General features: G+C 39.3%; 1 protein-coding gene across 1 annotated transcript; it reads left to right on the top strand.

Annotated features, from left to right (window-relative positions):
* Positions 1-2,113: 2,113 nt before the first annotated feature.
* On the top strand, positions 2,114-19,778 carry NMU (neuromedin U). The gene is made up of 10 exons (XM_064449465.1): positions 2,114-2,291; positions 5,600-5,658; positions 9,549-9,611; positions 9,696-9,755; positions 10,288-10,317; positions 10,424-10,474; positions 12,516-12,590; positions 17,507-17,560; positions 18,842-18,881; positions 19,450-19,778. Exons 1-9 carry the CDS (start codon positions 2,150-2,152, stop codon positions 18,875-18,877), a joined length of 570 nt encoding a protein of 189 aa, XP_064305535.1. The 5' UTR covers positions 2,114-2,149; the 3' UTR covers positions 18,878-18,881; positions 19,450-19,778.
* The last annotated feature ends 254 nt before the right edge of the window (positions 19,779-20,032 follow it).

Here is a 20,032-nt window from a genome sequence, read left to right as displayed (position 1 = left end):
GTATCTTTTTTTTTTACCATTCTTAAGACACTGTACCATTCAATGGTGTAGAGTGTTTACAGGTATTTAACTCTTAAATTATAAAATACTGTATTTTTTCCACAATCTATTAAATATTTAAGAAGAAGGTATTAATTAAAATGCATAACAAATTAAATCCTTCTTCAGGCCAAGGCTCAGGACACTGATTCACGTGTTTGAATCAAGATAGATTACAGAGATACCTTTCAGCGCTGATGACTTCCCATTTATGATAATATCTTCTAAATAAATGTCTTCTGGTTTTATTAACAGAAACCAGAACCAAATGCAATTCCTCAATTTGGATTGTTTTAAAACAACTCTTTTAATTAGGCAGATATAAATACAATAATACATACAAAATACAGGCTTCTTTAATTTATGTACCGGCTTTCCATTGACACAGTCCATTGACAGTGCCCCCAGTCATATTAAGGGAAGCTTTGCTACTGAATCTGATAGAGAAGAGCCTTCTATTACTATGAGAATATTATGGCACCTTAGCGTGCTGCTTGGCAAAGCTTTCAAAATTCTGATTGTCTGTCAAAGTGTTCACGATGACAATTTGTAGCACGTGTGACTGATAAGGTTAAAGGCAAAGAGCAGACAGCAATGCTATGGTTATAAATCAAAGTTATCCTTTGGTTCACAGTAACACCTACCGCTCCTGTCAGGCAGCTTAGCTCCACCACCACGCCCCAGCCAAAACCCACTGAAATGGTCAAAAAGTACTGTTTTGGAAAATAACAATCTCTAATATCGTACCACTGCCTCATTGCTGGACCATGATGTAAAATCTCCTTTGAAAGTCAGAAAAAAAATCAAGCAAGCAAAAAGACAGGAGTGGCTGAAAAAAAAAAAGTGGTGGGGGGGGTGAAACAAATCACAAAGCTAGACTAAACTGGGAGATGCTGCCCGGAAATGCTCTCATGTAGCCTCTCACCGTTGGAGCTGCACCTCAGCTGGGCAGGATCTTCCTGGGGGAAATGGTGAAGGAGCAGAAGCAGCCAGACACATGCCTTTGGAGAAAGCCAGACCTGCTGCAGGGCTGGGCGTGAGGAGAAGGTCAGCACCTGCCTGAGCATCCTGCTGGGCGTTGGCATGACTGGGCAGCTCGGGCACAAGCAGGCTCCTGCTGGAGTGAGCCAGGGCTTGCTGTGTTTCAGGGGTGCCTGGGCTAAGCTGCCCAAGTGACTTTAGAGATGTGGGGTCTGTGTGCTTTTGACTACCTTAGAATGTAGTTATCTTGGCTATTTACAGGCAAAATGACAACTGGGGACAAAGCCTGCGGCTGTAGCTTAAGTAAAATGCCTTGCTAAGCACCGTATTAGGCTTTTAATCCCCAAATAGCACCATATTACCAAATTCTGTTTCATGGTGTGGCATTGCGTGTGCGTATATTTATGATGTGGGGAAAGCCAGGAATTGGTCGCACGCCTGCAGCGTGGGGTCCTCCAGAAAACGCAGTGATCAAGCAGTGGGTCCCGGGGCAGGTGGGTGCACGTGCTCGGAGCCCCACGTCGCAGCCACTGAGGGCCTCTCCCACGGGCAGGCCCAGTGAGTTGTAACTCAGCTAGTTGGGGGCAAACCTGCGTGAGGTTTCCCCATCTTAACTCGTGCCTCTTGTCCCCTCCTCACTGGTATCGGACAGTGCCTGAACGCTCCCCTTTGCCACCCCCGTGCCATCGCTCTGAACGGCCGAGCACGGCAAGGCAGAAGCAGCACCTTCTGCGCCAGCCGTCGGGGCTGCTGGCAGGGCTCGGGCTGTTTCACACGTGTTTTTTAAAATGTGGATTTTTTTCTCAAAAAGGGGGTTTAATAAAGGACCCAGAGCCCGGCCAGCCCCTCTCCTGGCTGCCAAGCAGGGGCCCCCGGCGCCCCAGCCGGGGTTACGGGTGGATCTGCCCCGCGGGTGGGAGTGGGGCTGAGTCACCAGCGGGGGCGGCCCCGGGGTGGCCGGCGGGGGAGCGGGCAGGGCGGGCAGGGCGGGCAGGGCGGCCGCGGCGCCCTCCCTCGCTCCGGCTGATGCTCGTCCACGTGTCAGGGGGATTTAAAAAGTTTGGGGAGGGAGCGAGGGGATGCTCAGAGGAGCGGCTGGCAGGGAGGCAGCGCAGGGGACACGGCGGGCATGGGAAGCCTCTGCCACCAGCAGCCCCCCGCAGCCGCCCCCCAGCGCTGCCTGAGGAGGGCAGGGGACGGCGCGGCGCTGCCGGGGACCCCGCTGCTGCTCGTCCTCCTCTTCCTCGCCGCCTCGATGTCTGCTTGCAAAGGTGAGGAGCACCCTCCTGGCAAACCCCTTCCCGCACTGCGAGCCCTGCAGTATTTTTTCTTGGGGGGGTGGGAGGGTGGGGGTGTGCGTGTGTGACCCCAGCAGCCTGCCAGGCTCGCGAGGGGGCTGCAAAGCGAGCCCCTGCCCGCCCCCGCCTGCCCCCGAGCGGGGCGCGGGTGAGCTGCGGGGCCGGGAGGGGTGCGGATGCGCAGGAGGTTGCAGCTGCTGGGCACGGTTTCAGGGGTTGGGTTTGGGGGGCTTCCTCGCGTATCCAGCAGGATTACCCTGTCCTGGCAAAGCTCCACTCCAGCAGCCTGGGGAAGCGCTTTTTGTTAAAAGTGACTTCATTTTAAGTATAATTTCCTCTGATTTAAAAGCAGAGAAAAGAGAAATGAAATGTATGATGGAATTACAGGAAAATTTAGCACGCTCGGGAAGTCACTTATAGCAACCTGAAGCAATATTTATTGCATGAGGAATCCCTGGGGGGTGGGGTTAAGTGGGGCAGAATAGAGTGGCTGACTTGCTTTAGGCAAAAAGCTTGGTTATCTTGATTTAATTTGAAATGTTGTCTTACACCTGAAAGTTGCTATATTTGTAGCAGGGAGTGCTTGTGAAATGAGCACTGCTAATGGGCTTTTTAAGAAAACATACTTTTTTCTATTCTATTTTCCTACTCCAGACAGATTAACTACTTATACCTTGTGAAGTAACATTACACAGTAAGTTGCCGTGCAAAGAATAGCTCTGTTTTGTTTGTATTATATTGTGTGAGTTACTTTCACCAGGAGTTTTTGGTTTCATTTGTTGTGGGTTTTTTAATATCAAGGATCAAAGAAATCTAAGTACAGTATCCTGGATATTCTGTTAAAAACAAATTCTGGAGATGTGGAAGAAGGGAGGGAAGGAAAAGGAGGGCAAGGAAGGGCAATGGCACACAGTATTTCACCACTGTTCTTGCAGAAATGATTGCCAGAAGCTTGTGGAGGGAAGAGGAGATTTAAGAGGTGAATCCCAGGTTGAAAAGTGACTGAAATTGTACATCTGGTATTCTGCTGCCTTGTAAGAAGTTGAGTTTTTAGAAGTTGGCAGAATTGAAGGATAAGAGAAAAAATATACCATGGACTGGTAATTTTGTAGGAGGATTTCCTCCTATATGTTCCTTTTGAATAAGATTGCTTTCCTCAGTAGCACTCTTCCCTCGTGTCCATCCATCCCATGCCCCCCTCCCTGCCATGGGTATTCTGCGTATAGCACAAGGTAATTTACTGTTTCCCTGTGTGCCGCTGTGTGTAAACGATGGAAGTCCCTAAGGCTGCAGCGCTGTTCTGGGCGGCGTGATGGAGGGACACCGTTCGGCTTTGGGGGCACGTAGTCCTAGGTGTGAGCACAGAACAGAGGGACTGCACGTGAAACAAGAGTTTTATGAATAAGTTGAGAAGGGTTAAGGAAACTTATGAGCTAGTGAAATAACTGCATTTTGTTTGTCCAAAGGTTTATGTTTCAGGTTTAAAAAAATAAAGGCAACCTGTAATATTCAGGCTTTCTTGCCTGATTCCCTGATGTTTACAGGCTGTTGGATTTCATCTGCTCCCCCTGGAAAGCCTTGGGAACCAAAAAATGGCAGAAGCAGTGCTCAGAGACAGGCAGGCAAAGCTTTAAAGGGGAAGGTGTGCTAATTTGAAGTGATGCCCATTTCCACTCTTGGTAACTAGGATACCAGTCCCGGCCAATACTCAAATATACTAATTTAAGAATAGAAAACAAAATAAAAGAATTGTAGCACCTTTCATTTCTTCGGCATTTTTCCTTGAGCTAAAGCAAAATTAAAAAAAAAAAGTAAATTTTTCACTGGAAAGCAGTTTTCTTGTTATATGAACATCTCAGAGATCCAAAAATATCCCACTTCTACATTGTGTGAAATTAAGAGCCCCTCTAATTCTTTTTTTTGGGGGGGAAAACAAGCATCCAGAATAATTAGTCACCTTAAGTCTGTGCAAATACCAAAATGTGGTTTTGAAGTCCACCCCTTAATATCTGGAACTAACTACTGTTGTAATTATTGTTATTAGTGGTACCAGTAAAACCAATGGAGATGATGGGCATTTGTACCCTGCTCACCTGGCCATTCTAGCTAAGTCTACCTGCATCTCTTTTGTATAATTTGGTTCAATTATTTGGGAAAAAAAAATGTGACTGCAGGTAATTATAGACTGTTTGTGAGGTCATAAAATCTCTACTAATCTGAGGTCTTTAAGAACAGTGTATAAACTGGTCAGGCGTTGCTCATGAGCAGCAGCTTTGGGCAGGGTGATAATAGATGATTTATCTGATTCAGAGTGTCTCCTGCAGTGTTAGGGCTGTACAGATAAAGCACCACCCTCTCCAGCACCAATCTCCCTACCAGGTGAGTTACAGCACATCCCCACATTGATATGCTTACGTGATCTCCAGCGTACTCACAATTCAGTGATGCTCATTTCTATTGTTTACAGAGACTCTGATAATACGCTGTTATTATTAGGAATATACTGCCAGATAAAATAGCAGTGTGCAAAGGTGGATGTTCTTGAGGCTGGGTCAGGAGGGACCCAGAGACAGCGAAATCGAGGTTTGTAGTCTGGGTGGGCAGAGATGGAGAAAGGAGCTGCCCCCAAGCCAAGCAGAGCATCATTGCAGCGTTATGCAATTAATAACACATTCAGTCTTCTGAGGGACTGAGCTTTTCCACACCACATACACCAGGCAGAGGAAACAAATCTAGTTACAGAGGTACTGTTTATCACCTCAAAAATGCCATGGGTATTATTCATATGCAAGTATACGTTACATAGCACATGTTTAATTGTTTAACTGTACCATGCAACAAAGCAAGAGGTAGGATCCAGATTCTCAACTTGCAATGCTTGTGCTGGAGGAGAGCTGAGTTCTCAGAAAGCTTGAGGTTGTAGGTGCTGGAATGTGTTTCCTGAGCAGGCCTTAGCATTTGAGAGCTGCCACACAAAGTTTCTTGCCCGCTACTTATCGCTGAGAACGGACTAATGCTAGCTTGACCCTTGGTGTAAGATGAGTAACTTCCACGGTGTTTATTGCTGAGAGATGTGAGCATCCGTATCTGCTATGAACTTGTAAAGAAGCCTCCTACTGTGTTGCTGACATATAGCTGGCAGAAACTACTGGACAATGGGAAGTGTGCTAGGTATCATATATCATACTGTGTTCAGAGTTTTCATTTAAGTCACTGACATGGGTTACTTATAAAAACCACCTTTGCTCTGCAGCATTGCTAAGCACGGTTTGTGCTTCCAGGTGCACCGATGCCATCCCAAGCAGTCAAGGCAGATCAGGATTTGCAGCTGTGGAAAGAGGTAAGCATCATCTGCACACTGCCGTATGGTATACTCCATTTCTTCTGTGCCCATCCTTCCTATGGTTACACATCACTCTCCAGTATTTCTCTTGCATGGAGTTCAGGTGCTTCTTCTTCCAGTCATGCTTCTCCTGTATATCTCTTAGCCTGACATCAGTGAAGAAGTGAAACATCTTATTTTCCAGATTTTCTGAACAATTGCTCCAGGAGGATGTTGAGGCTGAGTGTTGAGATGTTGTTCGGGGAAAAGATTGTGTCTTGGCTCAATGGACACTTGTGTTTGGTAACAGTTGTCATTTAACTGTCAATGACCAGGCAGTTGCTGGAAGAAACACAGTGTCCCATCTGGTATTTTTATAGTCTGTACATGATATGCAGTAACTGGTTCAATTCATCCAGTCTTACCTCTTGCTTCTTCTGTTCTGCATGCAGGGCCGGGACACCGTATTTAATCCTATCCTAGCCTCTCAATTGGCTAGGTAAAGGATAATGTACTCTGTCAATTAGCCCCTCTACCATTTTGGTACTGATCACTGTCATAACTTCCACTCTTACCTTTGACAGGAACATTTGTTTTGGCTCTAGGATGTGACACGTGTGTTAACATGGGCTTTTCACTGCCTTTTTGGAACAGATGGAGTGACAGGGCACAGCACGCAGAGAGGCTTAGCCTGCAACTCATGTGCCCTGGCGTTGCTGCAACCTTCAAGTATTCTGTTGATGTTTAATTTTGTAGCTTCTGATAACATTAGGAAGCAAGTGACTCACCAGGGGTACAGATACAGTGAATAAATTTGTTCCTATTGGGGTCATTACAGGAGACACTTCCCTTTCTGTCAGCTCCCCTTAGTTCATTTTGGAAGTGTTGACTCAAATGCTAACATATATCTGGACTGGCACTTGAACAAGCCCTAGTGATATTTATCTTATGGGAAAAAGTGGTCTCTTGGGAAGTAAGGTCCTGCTAGCTTAACGGAGTTAATGAAAATGAGTTATTTACATTCTGGATTGAAAATTGCTGTTTTATACTTTCTGGCATTTGTTGCTAAGATTTGCCATTTGCAACACAAGATTTGTCCCTATGGTGACTGGAGGCAAAGGCAAAGTTCCTGTTGATTTCAGCGAACAAAAAAGTATGCATAAGATATGTGTAAAATATAGTAATATCCTATTATGATAGAAGAGAATTCTATGTATAAAATTACGTAATATAAGCAATCTAAAACTTACTATTGTAGCAAGAATAATGCAGGACTGGAGAAGGTCTAAGGAATGAGAATTAGGTGCATAGCTATATGCCCTAAATCAAACTGATTACTGAACATTACTAGTTCACCAGCATTTCTTGGAGTGAAAAGAATCAGTTCTTCCTGGTTTGTTACTTTATTAGTGGATCATTCAGGAGAAGCCCTGGCTCTAAATTAACCCAGTATTTTCCAGGATTGACTCCGAGTTTATAAATATGGGAACTTTGTGCCTAAGTATTGTGTTCTTTCACTTGTCTCTCACATCCTTTTGTTTCTTTGTGTTATTTAACCAAACAACTCACAAGCTCCCACTCTCAGGCCACATTTCTGAGACAGGAGAGAAAATTACTGAGAAGATGCTTCAAGGATGATAGAAACTATTAAATTTTTATTTTTAAAAAAGGAATTAACAGAAACTGTGGCTTCTCCTCAGCCCTTGCATTGTCCTTACAGGTTTTGGCTGAGATACCTTGCTTTGCACTGTGTCAAACACAAAGCGGTCTCTGGCTTGTCCTGCTACTGAATTATGGTAGTTCTTTAATGGTCACCTCCAACTACAAAACAAGCAAATAAACCAATATAAAACAACAACAAAAGATCCCTCCACAAGAAGAAACAGCAAACTTTTACCGTAGGGTTCCAAAATGACTTCAGCTTAGTTTATCTCCTTCACTGCTGATTTCTCCTCTACGTTTTCTTACTCTGAAAGTAGTGAAGCTGAACTAATATAAACAGAGACAAGAAAATGTAAGATGAAGGTAAAAGCGAATGGAGAGGATGTGTTACAACAAAAACTATTTGAAAGGGGAATTCTGTGAGCTATTATCTTTCCCACTGTCTCTGCTAATGTTTTCTCACAGATTGCCTCTAGAGACATGAATCATCTCTTGTCTTGAAGTACTCAGATATGCATTATTTGTTTATTCCTTTTTTCATTTAATGTTTTCATTGCTAAAAAGTGTTTTTAGGGTTTTTTACCTATAATAAAATAAGAAGACTCACTGAATTGCCTGCTCTTTTATTAAAAAGAAAAAACTACTACCAAACATTTTCTATGCAGTCTATGAAATAGATGATTGGCAAAGCTTTCTGGCCTCTAGGTAAACAGTATGAAATATTCAATGGAAGAAATGGTGCATACCAATACAGGTTGCTATTGTTACAATTTTAAAGTTATAAAATGAAAAGGTAAACCATATTTTAATAATAATATTGAAGAAAACCCAAACCCCATTATTATTAAGCTGTGCAGCTTCAGTTGGACTACTGGTGATTTTTTTCTTTTCCTTACAGAATATTTTGAGTTTTCAGCACTGGTAATATTATTTCCATGAATTCAAATGTCCTTTACTCCATTTCTTCTCCCTCCCTGATTAATAATTCCACTAAAAATGATTCAGTAGTATGGGATTCTTTCACCTTGTAAAAGAGACGACAGAAAGGGGATGTGATTAATTTTCTGCACAAGGTCATGAAGAGCAGGGAGATGATGGGTAGGAGTCACTTATTCATTACTTTTTCCAAGACGAGATGGTGATAGCACTGAGTGAAGCTAGCTTTGCAAAGACTGATCAAGAGAAACAGAAGTGATATTTCACGCAGTGTTTAGGAAACTCTTGCCACAGGACATTGTGGATGCTAAAAGTTTACAGTGGTTCAGAGAGATTGGTCAAATTCACAGCACAGAAATCCATTGTGGTTGGGGAGCATGGGTTTTACTAGACCATTGGTGTCTTCTTAGGCTCTTCCCTAGGTGCTGATGTATGGCCATTTTTGGAGATAAAATGCAGAGCTAAATGGACATTTGTTTTGATCCCGGTGAAGTGCCTGGTGGGGCTTGGGGCTTCTTGGTTTGGTTTGTGGATTTTTTTTGTGTGTGTTTTGTCTCTATGTGTGTAACATTCTGTTCTGTGCTGACATGTTTAAGTTCAACAGCAATGACTTCTTTCACAGTGCTCTTTGAGTTTAGATCCCTTGAAATATATTGAATATATCTCTTGCTAGCACTGTGGTTTGGAAACCACCTCCTTTAAAAGAAATCTTGTAAGGCTCCTCATTTGCCAAAGAAATAAGTACACCTTTGATATTGGCTGCTTGGTGACTCACACAAATTGGCTGGCATGCATAAGACGTGCTGGTACATATCCTAATCACCCAAGAGATGCATGTGTCATACACCTGCAGGGATGCTGGAATCCAATGGGAAGAGTGGTGTTCAAGGACTGCTCTTTGAATCACTTGCTTTAGTTTTGCCATTTTCTTTGTAGTTTTGTATAATCCAGAGATATCGCAGAAGAGATGTAAAGTCATAGACCATACCCCAGATGCTTAAAATAAGAATTTAATATATGACTTAGTCTGAGAAGGCTGCAAACAAGAGGGACGTGAGTGGGGTAAGAGAATAAAGGACCCAGAGATGATTGTGTTCATTGTGATCAGACAAGTATAAATTTGTTTATTTGGTGAAGAGCTTTTTTTGCCCTTGAATACAAAATATTTCATGAATGTACCTATACAAATTCCTTATGGCGGGCAAGCTTGCCATACCTTTGGATGAACTGAACTTTTTCAAAAAATGTATGTATTTCACTTCTTTTTGTTGATCTGGCTTCTTAAAAAAGGGCTGTGTGAACTTTTACAGATAGATGATGCATGTTCTGCCTACCTGTCCACAGATTCTCAGCCTCAGGTGAGTCAGATAGAGGTTATGTTATTATTTTGATACTATTTGTTATATGCAGTAGGATTAAGAAGTGTGATACCTGAGTTCATGTTTTCTTTGCATTAGGCATCCAGTGTGCTGGAAGAACTTTGTTTTCTGGTCATGAGATTTCTCCAGAAACTACAGGTAACGCAGACAAAAGACTACTTAGCAATTCTGAAGCCTGATCTCTCAGTGTGCCAGTGTCTACAACGAATTCTGAGGACCCAGTATCTGAAGTGTCACTCAGTGCTGGAAGTAATACTACCAGTTCTTTCTCTGAAATGCTCTGTGTCCTATCCTAACACCTATTAAAGACAACAGGGAGACTCCAGTGTTTGGAAAATAATCTCCAGGTTGGATACAAAGCTTTGGGTGTTTTTATTGCTTTAGATTAGAAAAACGATGATCTCTCAATGGAGAAAGAAATTTACTTATGAGAGTCTAGGGATATACAAAGGAGCATCCACTAAAGCCATCTGCTTTTATAGGGGTGAGTAATCAATGCTCTCTACAGAGTTTGAAAAGAGAAGTTACACTGATAAGCAACGACACGTAATATCTGTCAAGGAAAGACAATATTCCAATCCAGTACTGCAAAGTTTATAATGTAATCAAAATTGCCCATTGCTCTTTTTTTAAGAAATAAAAGCTTCTCTACCGATTATTATTCCTACAGGGTTTAGATGAAAAAGACAACACCAAAAGGGTAAGATTTCTATGTATGTTTTATGCTCACGCTGAAATTGTCAAGAAAATCACAACACCCTTGCCCTGTTTTGTAGTAAAACCCCACTTTCAATTTTTTTGAACAGTTCTTATTTCATTATTCTAAGACTCATGACTCAGGCAACTCAGACATCATGGTAAGTGGCATAGCATCTCTTTGTGAGTACACATGTTCTTGTACATAAAAAGAAGGTAGTGTTCCTTTTTGCAGCAGTCTCTCCAACTGTATAGCAAGCTCAGAACTGGCAGTTTCGTGTTTAAGATATAGGATGTGTTTAATAACATGAAAGAGGATCATCAACACTGCCCAAGTGTGCAAAAAACCAGCCACTCATAGAATCCCAACTGCATCTTAATCTGGTAGAGACAACATTTAAGAATAAGACCAAATACTTGTTTCTGGTACTGAAACATAACATATGCAGTGAAACAATGTGGATTTGTTCAGGCTGAGAACAAGACCATACATAGCAAGAACTCTTAGTGAATTTTTATTAATTACATTTTATGTATTTTTGTGTGCATGTCATAAATATGCATCAGGCAAAATAGTGTTTAAGTCTCACTCAGCCTTTGATTATATTTTAAATGAAAAATATGATTTTAAAAATAGCTCAGTATTGTTGCTATAAAATATTCTCATAAGCCAAACTATGTGTGATCCATTCTTGCTTTCAAAGTGCAAACATAATCCGTTTTTTTGTGTGCATCTATGTGTTTTTCCCTCTGCACAGTAGGATTTTGAGAAAGTTAAACATATTCATTTTTTCTCATTTCTTAACAATCATTCTTATATGTTAATGTCCATTTTTTGCCTTGTTCTTTACATTTCTTTGGAACCATGTGGTATATTTCCTAGACAGTGATATCAACGTTATTGGGGTCAGTGTTTTAATGATGGAGCTGTTCTGGAGGTTTAATGGTAATCAGGGCACAGTGAAATGAGCTATTTCTGCTGCTGCTCCTGCTTAAGAGGTTGCTGAATTCCCCTTCGTCCCCATTCTGAATACCTTTGCCCCTGCCTGCCCCCAGAAATTACTGCTTTCTCACCTCTTCTGGTTTAGCTGTTCAGGTGACTATTTTCTAGTCCAGTTCTCAGAGATACTGACTTAGGTAAAATCCATCACTCTTCTGCTTTATTAACTTCTCTCCACTGGCTGCAAGACAGAGCCCGAGTGCCCGGCTGGGATGCCCTTTAACTCCTCCACTACACATCAGACCTCTACTTTTTTAGCTATTATGATGCACATTGCCTACCTTAGGCAGGCAGTGCAAAAATGGCTCCAAGTAGGCAATATCATGGTACATACCAAGTACCCTAACACTTTGGTAACTCTAGTTATTCCTTATATTATAATCCTTTTCATTGTATTACTTTTCTAAGAAGTATTGTATAAAAATGCATTATGTCTACGTTTACGTGAGTTGAAGGTTTAAATTGGTTGATGGAACATAAGATTTACTACTTCATTTCTCACTGTGGACCTCTCTCCACAAGCCCATGTGGCTGTGTTTTGCCAGGGGGGCACTTACACTGTACACAATGCCACTGTGCTTAACCAGGCTGTCTACAAGCATGAAGTCTTGTGCACACAAGGAATTTAACGACTGGAGCTTGTCTTTTAGGTCGAGTGACCAGTGCCATGGCTACAGATCTCATCTGAGAATGGATCCCTCCTGCACACTGGTTTCTAGCAAAAAAACCCAAAACGTTTCTTGCTGCTATTTAAGTTTTTTTGAAAGTAAAATGAACTTTTTAGTACAATGGAGATGGAAGTTGCTAACTTCCATAGTAGATTAGATAATCGTAGAAATGTTAGTAGGAGTACTGTATAGAAATATTCTCTGTATGACTCACAGAGGCTGATCAAAGTCTGAATAATTGCAATTGCCTGGGCAGTAAGTCTGTTAGCAGTTCTGAACTTTCAACGAGTAAAGGTGAGGATGCATAGCTTTTTCCCTCCATCGCTCTGAGAGTCGCATTCATAGTGTAAATATAAATGTTGGTACCTGTTTGTTGTCAAGTCAATGTTAAAATACAAGTTTCTCAATTAACATCTTCAGTCCTTCTTTGGTACATGTTTGGTCCATAAGCCAAGACTGTGGGAAGAGACTTTTTTTGCATGATAAGGTCCAAATGTCATTGTTGCTCATGTGTCTGTGTTCGTGTCCTCTCAGTCGTCTGTCCTGCATCCTTTGCTGCAACTTGTTCCCCAGCTTAATGAGAGAAGACTGAAGAGATACAAAGTGGACGTATGTAATCTTAAACTCTGCATGCTTGCATTCTCACACTTTGTGATTCATTAGCTCTTCTAAAAATGTCTTTGCAGCCCTTTCTGCTCATAACATTATTTTCAAGATTTAATATCACACTATCGCATTTTCATTAGAAACGGGAGGGTTTTATATTCTTAAATTAGTGAAAAATAACTCTGCTGGTATTTAACGCTTAAAACCAAAAAACACTGAAGTAATATATGCCTAACTCAGAACACTGGTAGAACACAAAGCCTAGGTATCAAAATGGATCTGTTAGTTCTTTTTATAAAAGGAAAAATACTTTAAATTTAATCTCTACTGTTACATTTCAGTTGAGTTATATTTTCTAGGGGGGGGTCTCTTATTCCTCCATTTGGAATTCAAACCTATTCCTTAAACTTATATTATTCGTGACTTATAGCACTAAGAATTGCTAAGTAGTTTATGGGCCATTTACTGTTTAACTTAAGGCGCAGATAAAGTTCTCGGTGAAATTAATTTTCTATAGAAAAATAGTGTGTTTTGGAACAAAAGTTTCACATATTTTTTGAAACAATTGAGCTATTTATACCATAAAACTTGGGTATATTTGCTGCTGCAAATGCAATTCCAAATTTCAAAAAGCAGATGGATTGAAATGTCCATCCCTTTAATGGAGCTATGGACAGAAGAGAAAAATGCAGTCTGATGTATAAGAATCTTCCCCTTTATCATACAGGGATCTTTGATATTCTTAAAGTATAAAAAAGCTAAGATCCAGATTATTCCTGTTTTGCATTGATTTCAGCTTGATTATTCCTTAGATTCATTGATGTGATTCCTTATATTCACTGATACACAAGCTAAAGTAGGTGTATCAGTGCGATACTTTAAAACTCAGATAGTAGCACTCCCATAAGTAGGACTTTTCCTTTATTAATCCAAATAAAGGCTGTGTTGTTAATTACCAAATTTTCAATGAACTCTTGAGCCTATGCTTATATATATCAGCTTTCACCTAGTCATGGTTGAGGTTGGTAAAACTATCTACCTCTCTTTTCAGATCACTGCATAAACCCAACTGTATGCCCTGAAGCACATTTTTCTTACCCAGTGCCAGAACCTGGCCACATATAAGAACTTAGAGTTGGTACATTTTCTCATGCACTAAACTTGTTATGAAAAATTTAACCCACTACACATCTGAAAGGAAAATACCATGTAAAATTTACATTCTGTGATGACATTGATGTGAACTGTATTTATGCTATTAGACCTATATACTGGGAAAGAATATTTTTGGAATTGCTTTTTGTGCTTTTAAATGAACATAATGTCAATTAAGACAAAGAATGGGAAGGAAAGCGTAAATGCAAGAACACAAAATGGCTGATGTGAAAAGAAACTGCCTTTAAAGTCCTTTGCTAGAATACTTTAATATCTTGAATTTACTTCCACTGAGGTTGATGACATAATTAATAGAGCAGAATACATTAATGAGCAGAAAATAACCTAAAATTTGTGGCATAATTGACACATTCCAACATATTTCAGCCTGTTCATGGCAGTTTTATTTTTAGTGACCTCAAAAATGAACTATCTTTTTTCCATGTAATAATAACACCAAACTCTATAGAATATATCATGTGCCTTTATATATATAAATTTAGTCACTATAGTTATAACAGCTCAAAAATGAAATTTAATAAATTGTTTCTGTTTAAGAGCTGTCAAGCCATCATGTGACAAACAATTTAAACATTTTTTTTTACCTGAAAGAAACATAAAAATCTCTACTCTACAAATCCTCAGGAAAAAATTTAAAAGTATACTAGCTATCTGATATAAAGTGTAAACATCTACTGATATAAAAAGACCTTTTTTCAGGATAGTGTTTGGAAATATTTCTTCCAAAGGAAATTAAAAAAACATATTTAAAAAACATTATATTGTTTGGGAATAAGCCCAGAGCAGGCTGATACAACTTTGTGGCAAAATGCAAACATTTTATCAAGCTTCTTTTTGTAAGGTACCTTATTTTCATTAGATTTTTGAAGTAGAAATTAATGAATGATGGTGAGCATTATGTGTTTCCTTAGTCATCTTCTCAAGTGGCTGATTTTTAAAACATCTGTCTCCTGTTATTTGTATTATTGCATTCTTAACTAGTGGTACATGGAAATAGCAACAGTTAGAATTCCAACCATTCTGCACTGTGAAAAGTAGTAGCCTTTAGTTCGCAATCATGACGTTACGCATTATGATGTAATGACATGGCCAACACTTACAGAATATAGCTATTTTTAAATACTCGTATAAATCTAAGGAAACAATGAAAACAACTCTAAATTGATTTGTATTTTATAGAAAGCAACTTTTTGATTTCCTGTTCTCAATTCCTGCTCTCAATACCAGTCACTTTGTTAAAGGTGTTATTTACTCTTGTACAGTGCATAAACACCAGACGTTTACAAAGTCCTAGCATCTTCTGGAAGCAGTTTCCCTTGCAGACTCTTTTGGTTTGGGTATCTTTGCATGCACCTTATTTATTTAATCTTTGAAATTCATCCATATTATGATTATCATATTTTTTTATATGGCACATTTCAGCTTATTGTAGTGTAAGAGTTTAAAATGCTCTCTAAATGTTATTGCTGAGGGCCATACTAGTTTATAAGAAAATTAAGAAAACGCTGAAATAATCTGCTACCAATAATAGAAGTACTGCAGTTATTCTCTGAATGTAAGAAAGCTATAAATCTATCTTTCCAAGAGACTCTACCAGATGGGCTGATGGGGAAATGGCACAGGTAGAGGTTCAGAGCAGCCCTGCCTAAGATGTGCAGAGGAACCCTGATTCCCCATGGAGCAGGAAGCACCATGTTCCTGTGGGCTGCCCACCTTTTGTTGGACTATCAGACGCTGGTGTCACAGAATGTGCTTCAGGAAGGGTTAGCACGCTGCTTTTTTTTTTTTTTTTTTTTTTGCCTAATACTGGAAAGAAAGCCAGAACTTGTTGTACATAAGCACACCCACCTCTCTCCCTGACGAGACAAAGAATTGTAAAGGTGGATGGGTGAAGGAGGAAACATGCCTTATTAAATTTATGCTCTCTTCCCAGTTTGGACTGACACCAGATTTTGTCATGGATTTGATTCCTCTTGAGCTCCATCTTGGCTGGTATAATATGATCTAAGAAGCAGCAAGAACACTTTGTTGGCAAGCCAGACTAAGAGATTGAACAAGATAACTTTTAGAGGGCAGGCATTTGACTCTAAACATACTTATTCATGAATACATGTTTTTGTATACATACGTATGTGCAGGTTTCTGAATATACATGCATATATTAGTTATTTTTTAACATCTCCAAACCTTTGGAAGTTTAGAAAGCAAGTGTTACAATGAAGACAGATTGTAGCTTCAGTTTATTTCTAGTACCATCCTTCTGACATGAAATCAGACAGACTACATAGTCATCTTCAAGGTGTCTGGTTGTAAGCAGACAATGACATGTTAACATGTTAAAAATCCATAAAATAAATCACAATTCCATATTAGTAACTGCAGTCTTGATTCCTTTTATGTTCTAGATCAATTTCCTTAACTTGCAACAGCTGCCATTTCATTTGTTTTTATATTTGTTCACATGTTGAATAGAAACAGTAGAAAAATAATGAATTATAACTATCATAAGACACTCCAATGGCAATGTACAAGACTCCATTAACAGATAAATTTTTAGCCTTTTTAAATATAACAAACAAAAGTATTGAATGGATTATAGATCTGACATGGGTATTTCAAACCAGGTAATGCTAGAATGAGGTGGACAATAAAAATAATCCAGATGTTTTATGTACAGCAAAGAAACTGGGTGTAAAGGTATACCTGATGAACTGAAGTAAAAATTAAAAGCAAGACTTGAAGATTAAGTGTAGTTTAAACCCTACTTCCTTTGAAAGCTTCCCTGGATTGAAGCTGCTCCTGTGTTTGGCAATGATGGGAGCCATCCTGTTTTCCACAATTCATACAGCATTAGACTAGAGCATTAAGTGTTGTCTTTCTATCACAGCTCAGGTTATGGTCATTACCCAAGAGAACACATGACCCCAGTTTTTAATTGAGAAATACCATGACTGATAAATAAATTCCATCTACATTTTATGTTCTGGTAAACACAAGATTTGAACTATTCTGTTTCTCAGTTGGCCTGTCTCCCCACCTGCAGGACAGACACCTCAGTCATGTATCTGCTATTAACAGAAGCAATGAAAATACTGTGATTAAGCTTATGTGTTCTCAAATCATGAAGAACTCATTAAAGCAACTGGATAGTTCAGGCTTTGTACATGTTATATTTAAATGAAACTTCTATTTTCTTCATCATTTCTGTGCCTCTCCTTGCTGTGTGGATCAGTAGACAGTTGTTTCTCAATGTGTGCAGTACAGACAGGATAAAATATCACCAGCACTCGTCTTTTCTTTGGGAGTTAATCTGAGAAGGGTGATGGTGATACACCTCTTGGGACAGTCTGGGATCTCATTCCTGGGAGGAAGCCAAGTATTTCTGGTATTTAAGCTTCGCATTGTTGTCTTTCTGCGAGGTGCAAAGACCAGCTCTACTTTGTAGAGACTCTACTGCCATGAAAACACTCTGGTTGTGCCTGGAAAGTCAAAGGCAAAGGCTGTTCATCATTACTAGTACCATTCAAAAGCAAACTGAACTGTGCCAAAACTTGACATGTTTTCTGCTATTTCTACATGGCAGTGTGAACTTCTCGTTATCGACATGGATAAAGATACATAAAGCATGCCTTAAGGCATGTATAGTAGTACGGAAGAAACACTTTTAATAAGTACATAAACAACCTCTCTGTTTGCATTAACTTACAAGAGTAGATGTGATTTAAAATACTTTTTTTTTTCAGGAAGAGCTTCAAGGACCTGGAGGGATTCAAAGTAGAGGCTACTTTTTCTACAGGGTATGTTTTGTTCGACACTTTTTCTTTCCATTTCATGCTAAGTGTTACAAAACTAAAAGTAGAGAAACCAGTGAATTACAGTAAGAATTACTGTGACTGAGGAAACTTTTTCAGTAAGAGTGTCCCACCGTATAGGACTACCCAAGATTTGCTCCAGACGTTTTCTTTGATTAAAATAAAGGCACAGAAGGAAGTTGTTGTACCCATCTTAATGTCTGTATGTTCATAGTACTATGCTATGTCTTAATAAGTAATTGGTTATTATGTATATAATTTTCTGAGAAAGTTCTAGAAAATATGCCATCTCAGACAATCCTAAAGCATTGTTCAATACGGTACATTTGCATGTGATATAAATGCAATGCCATGCTTACATACTGTACCAAAACAGATACTGGGCCTGACCTTCCCGTTTTCCTTGTGTTTTGACCAGTAAGATTAGAAACTAGAAACAGAAATTCTCATGAGAATGAAACTACGTTGTTCATCTTTGATGCCTTAGAGCCTTTGTACTTCATTTTTGCAAAATTGAGCAAGTTAAAGATGGCAAGTTAATTTTAATAATAATTATCTTTATTTTGGTTAATCTTTTTTTCTGTTTAAATAAGAAAGTGGCTAATGAAAAGAAGGCAAGTTTTTATAGTTATAGTTCTTATGTATCAGGATTGGATCTTTAGAGTTCTTATGGCAGGCCAAAGTTACGGGTAACATTAACATCAATGCATTCATGATGCCAGAGTGAAAAGCAAATTCTTATGAAGTTCAGCAAGAGATTTTTTGTCAGCTTTAGTAGACATTGTATCAAGTTCCTTTGTAGTGTAAAATATTTATGAAATGACCATGGTGAAAATGGAGAAACTCTTTGCCCGTGTTAAAGAACAGAGTCTAAAAATAAAATCATTGAGTGACATATATTTCTTTGTTAATTACAGCAAACACTTGTAATAGCAACAACAATCTGGGAGCACATCTTAAGAAAATGAAGTAGGAATGAGGGATAATGGTCTCTTAGAGTGACTTCTTGTGGCTTTCTCCCTCTTTATAAAATCATACAAGATGGGCTTAATCCATTCTTCAATCTGTATTCAGTAAATTTTGCTGTGTAATTCTTCTCCAGGGGTGGAGTCATTAAACAATGACTGGTCTCAGGTTTATCTTTAATGATGATCACATTGGCAGAACTGAGAAATTTCCCAATTTCTATACATACAAAGTTGGGTGGGGCTTTGTTACTGAAACCAGTCAATTTCATAGAGCACTTACTGGATATCTGTCTTTCAGCCACGCAATGGAAGGAGATCAGTGGATTTTCACTAAGGAGGTATTTATTTAATGCTTTCAATCACAATCTATATTTATTTATCTTTATACAAATACAGCACAATATTTTTGTTGGAGTAGTCTCAGAAAGCCTTTAACTGTTTCATCAGCTTAGATTTCTGCAGACAAGCTTCTCCCAGATGTGCTAAATTCATGTATCTTCAGGTGAGGTGAATAGAAGCTGTAATTACTCAGTTCTTAGAACTGAGATTTCAGAGCTGTTTCAGGCAGCAAGAAATGGAAAATATCCAAGACTTTGTAAACTTTGGAAAGTTTACAATGGTGGTAAGCGTATGTCAGGAAGAACAGATTCAACCACCTGTCAAAATACAGACTGACATCCTGGGGGTAATCCTCCTGTTCTTACTCAGGAAAAAACCTCACACTGAAACAAAGTATAGCCTTCAGGATTTAATTTCAAATCATTCAATTCTTTGAAGAGATATAAAAAAGTTTCTCTATGCCAATATTATAATGCTCTGTTTTCTAATATATCTTACTTCTCTATCATATTTTAAATATTTAGTGTTATATCATGCCAACAGCTAAAGCTTTTTCTTATTTTTCAGGATTTTAGATTCCTGACCTAGAACTAATGCTGCAGGAATGCTGAGTACATGGACACACTGTTTTCCTTATAAAAATTCTTCATTACTAACGTACAATTAAAAATCACTAGAATGTAAATGTTCTTAAGTTAGATTCCATTAAGGATTCAAATGTTTCTTTACTTTGTTGATGATATTAAAAGCATATTACAATTATGTGTTTCCTAGTGTTATGGTGCTTACAACTGTCTGTAATGCAACTGTAAAAGTCAGCATGTGCATCCAGCACACATTGCCTCTAACGCCACTGTTATGTACATTTATATTTTCCCTTATAAATAAAGGCACTCAGACAGTAGCTTTAATGAGAATGTTAACCAATGTAACCTATTGCATTTTTTCTAAATAAATTGTGATTTGTGCAGTCTTTAAAATCACAGCTTATCTAGGCAGGCCAAGTAAAAGGTGCGGTTAGCTTTTCAATATGATGTTCTCCACCCCTGTAGTTCCTTCACTGTAGCCTCTGGCAGTCTGCAGTGTGAAGTGCTCTGCCAGTGATCTATAGAGCTATAGTGATGACAAAGGAGTTGGCAGTCCTCAATTA

This window comes from Phalacrocorax carbo, chromosome 4 (genome assembly GCF_963921805.1).
Source record: "Phalacrocorax carbo chromosome 4, bPhaCar2.1, whole genome shotgun sequence".
NCBI lineage: Eukaryota > Metazoa > Chordata > Aves > Suliformes > Phalacrocoracidae > Phalacrocorax > Phalacrocorax carbo.
Note: the sequence above shows the minus strand (reverse complement) of the source record. Positions and strands in the feature narration are given on the sequence as shown.

What these genes read in the sequence shown, in the direction of transcription:
- NMU (XM_064449465.1), top strand. Translation starts at nt 2,150, where the DNA reads ATGGGAAGCCTCTGCCACCAGCAGCCCCCCGCAGCCGCCCCCCAGCGC. An exon ending in CTCGATGTCTGCTTGCAAAG is followed by an intron (nt 2,292 to 5,599) that starts GTGAGGAGCACC and finishes TTGTGCTTCCAG; the next exon opens with GTGCACCGATGCCATCCCAA. An exon ending in AAAAAGACAACACCAAAAGG is followed by an intron (nt 10,318 to 10,423) that starts GTAAGATTTCTA and finishes TTTTTTGAACAG; the next exon opens with TTCTTATTTCATTATTCTAA.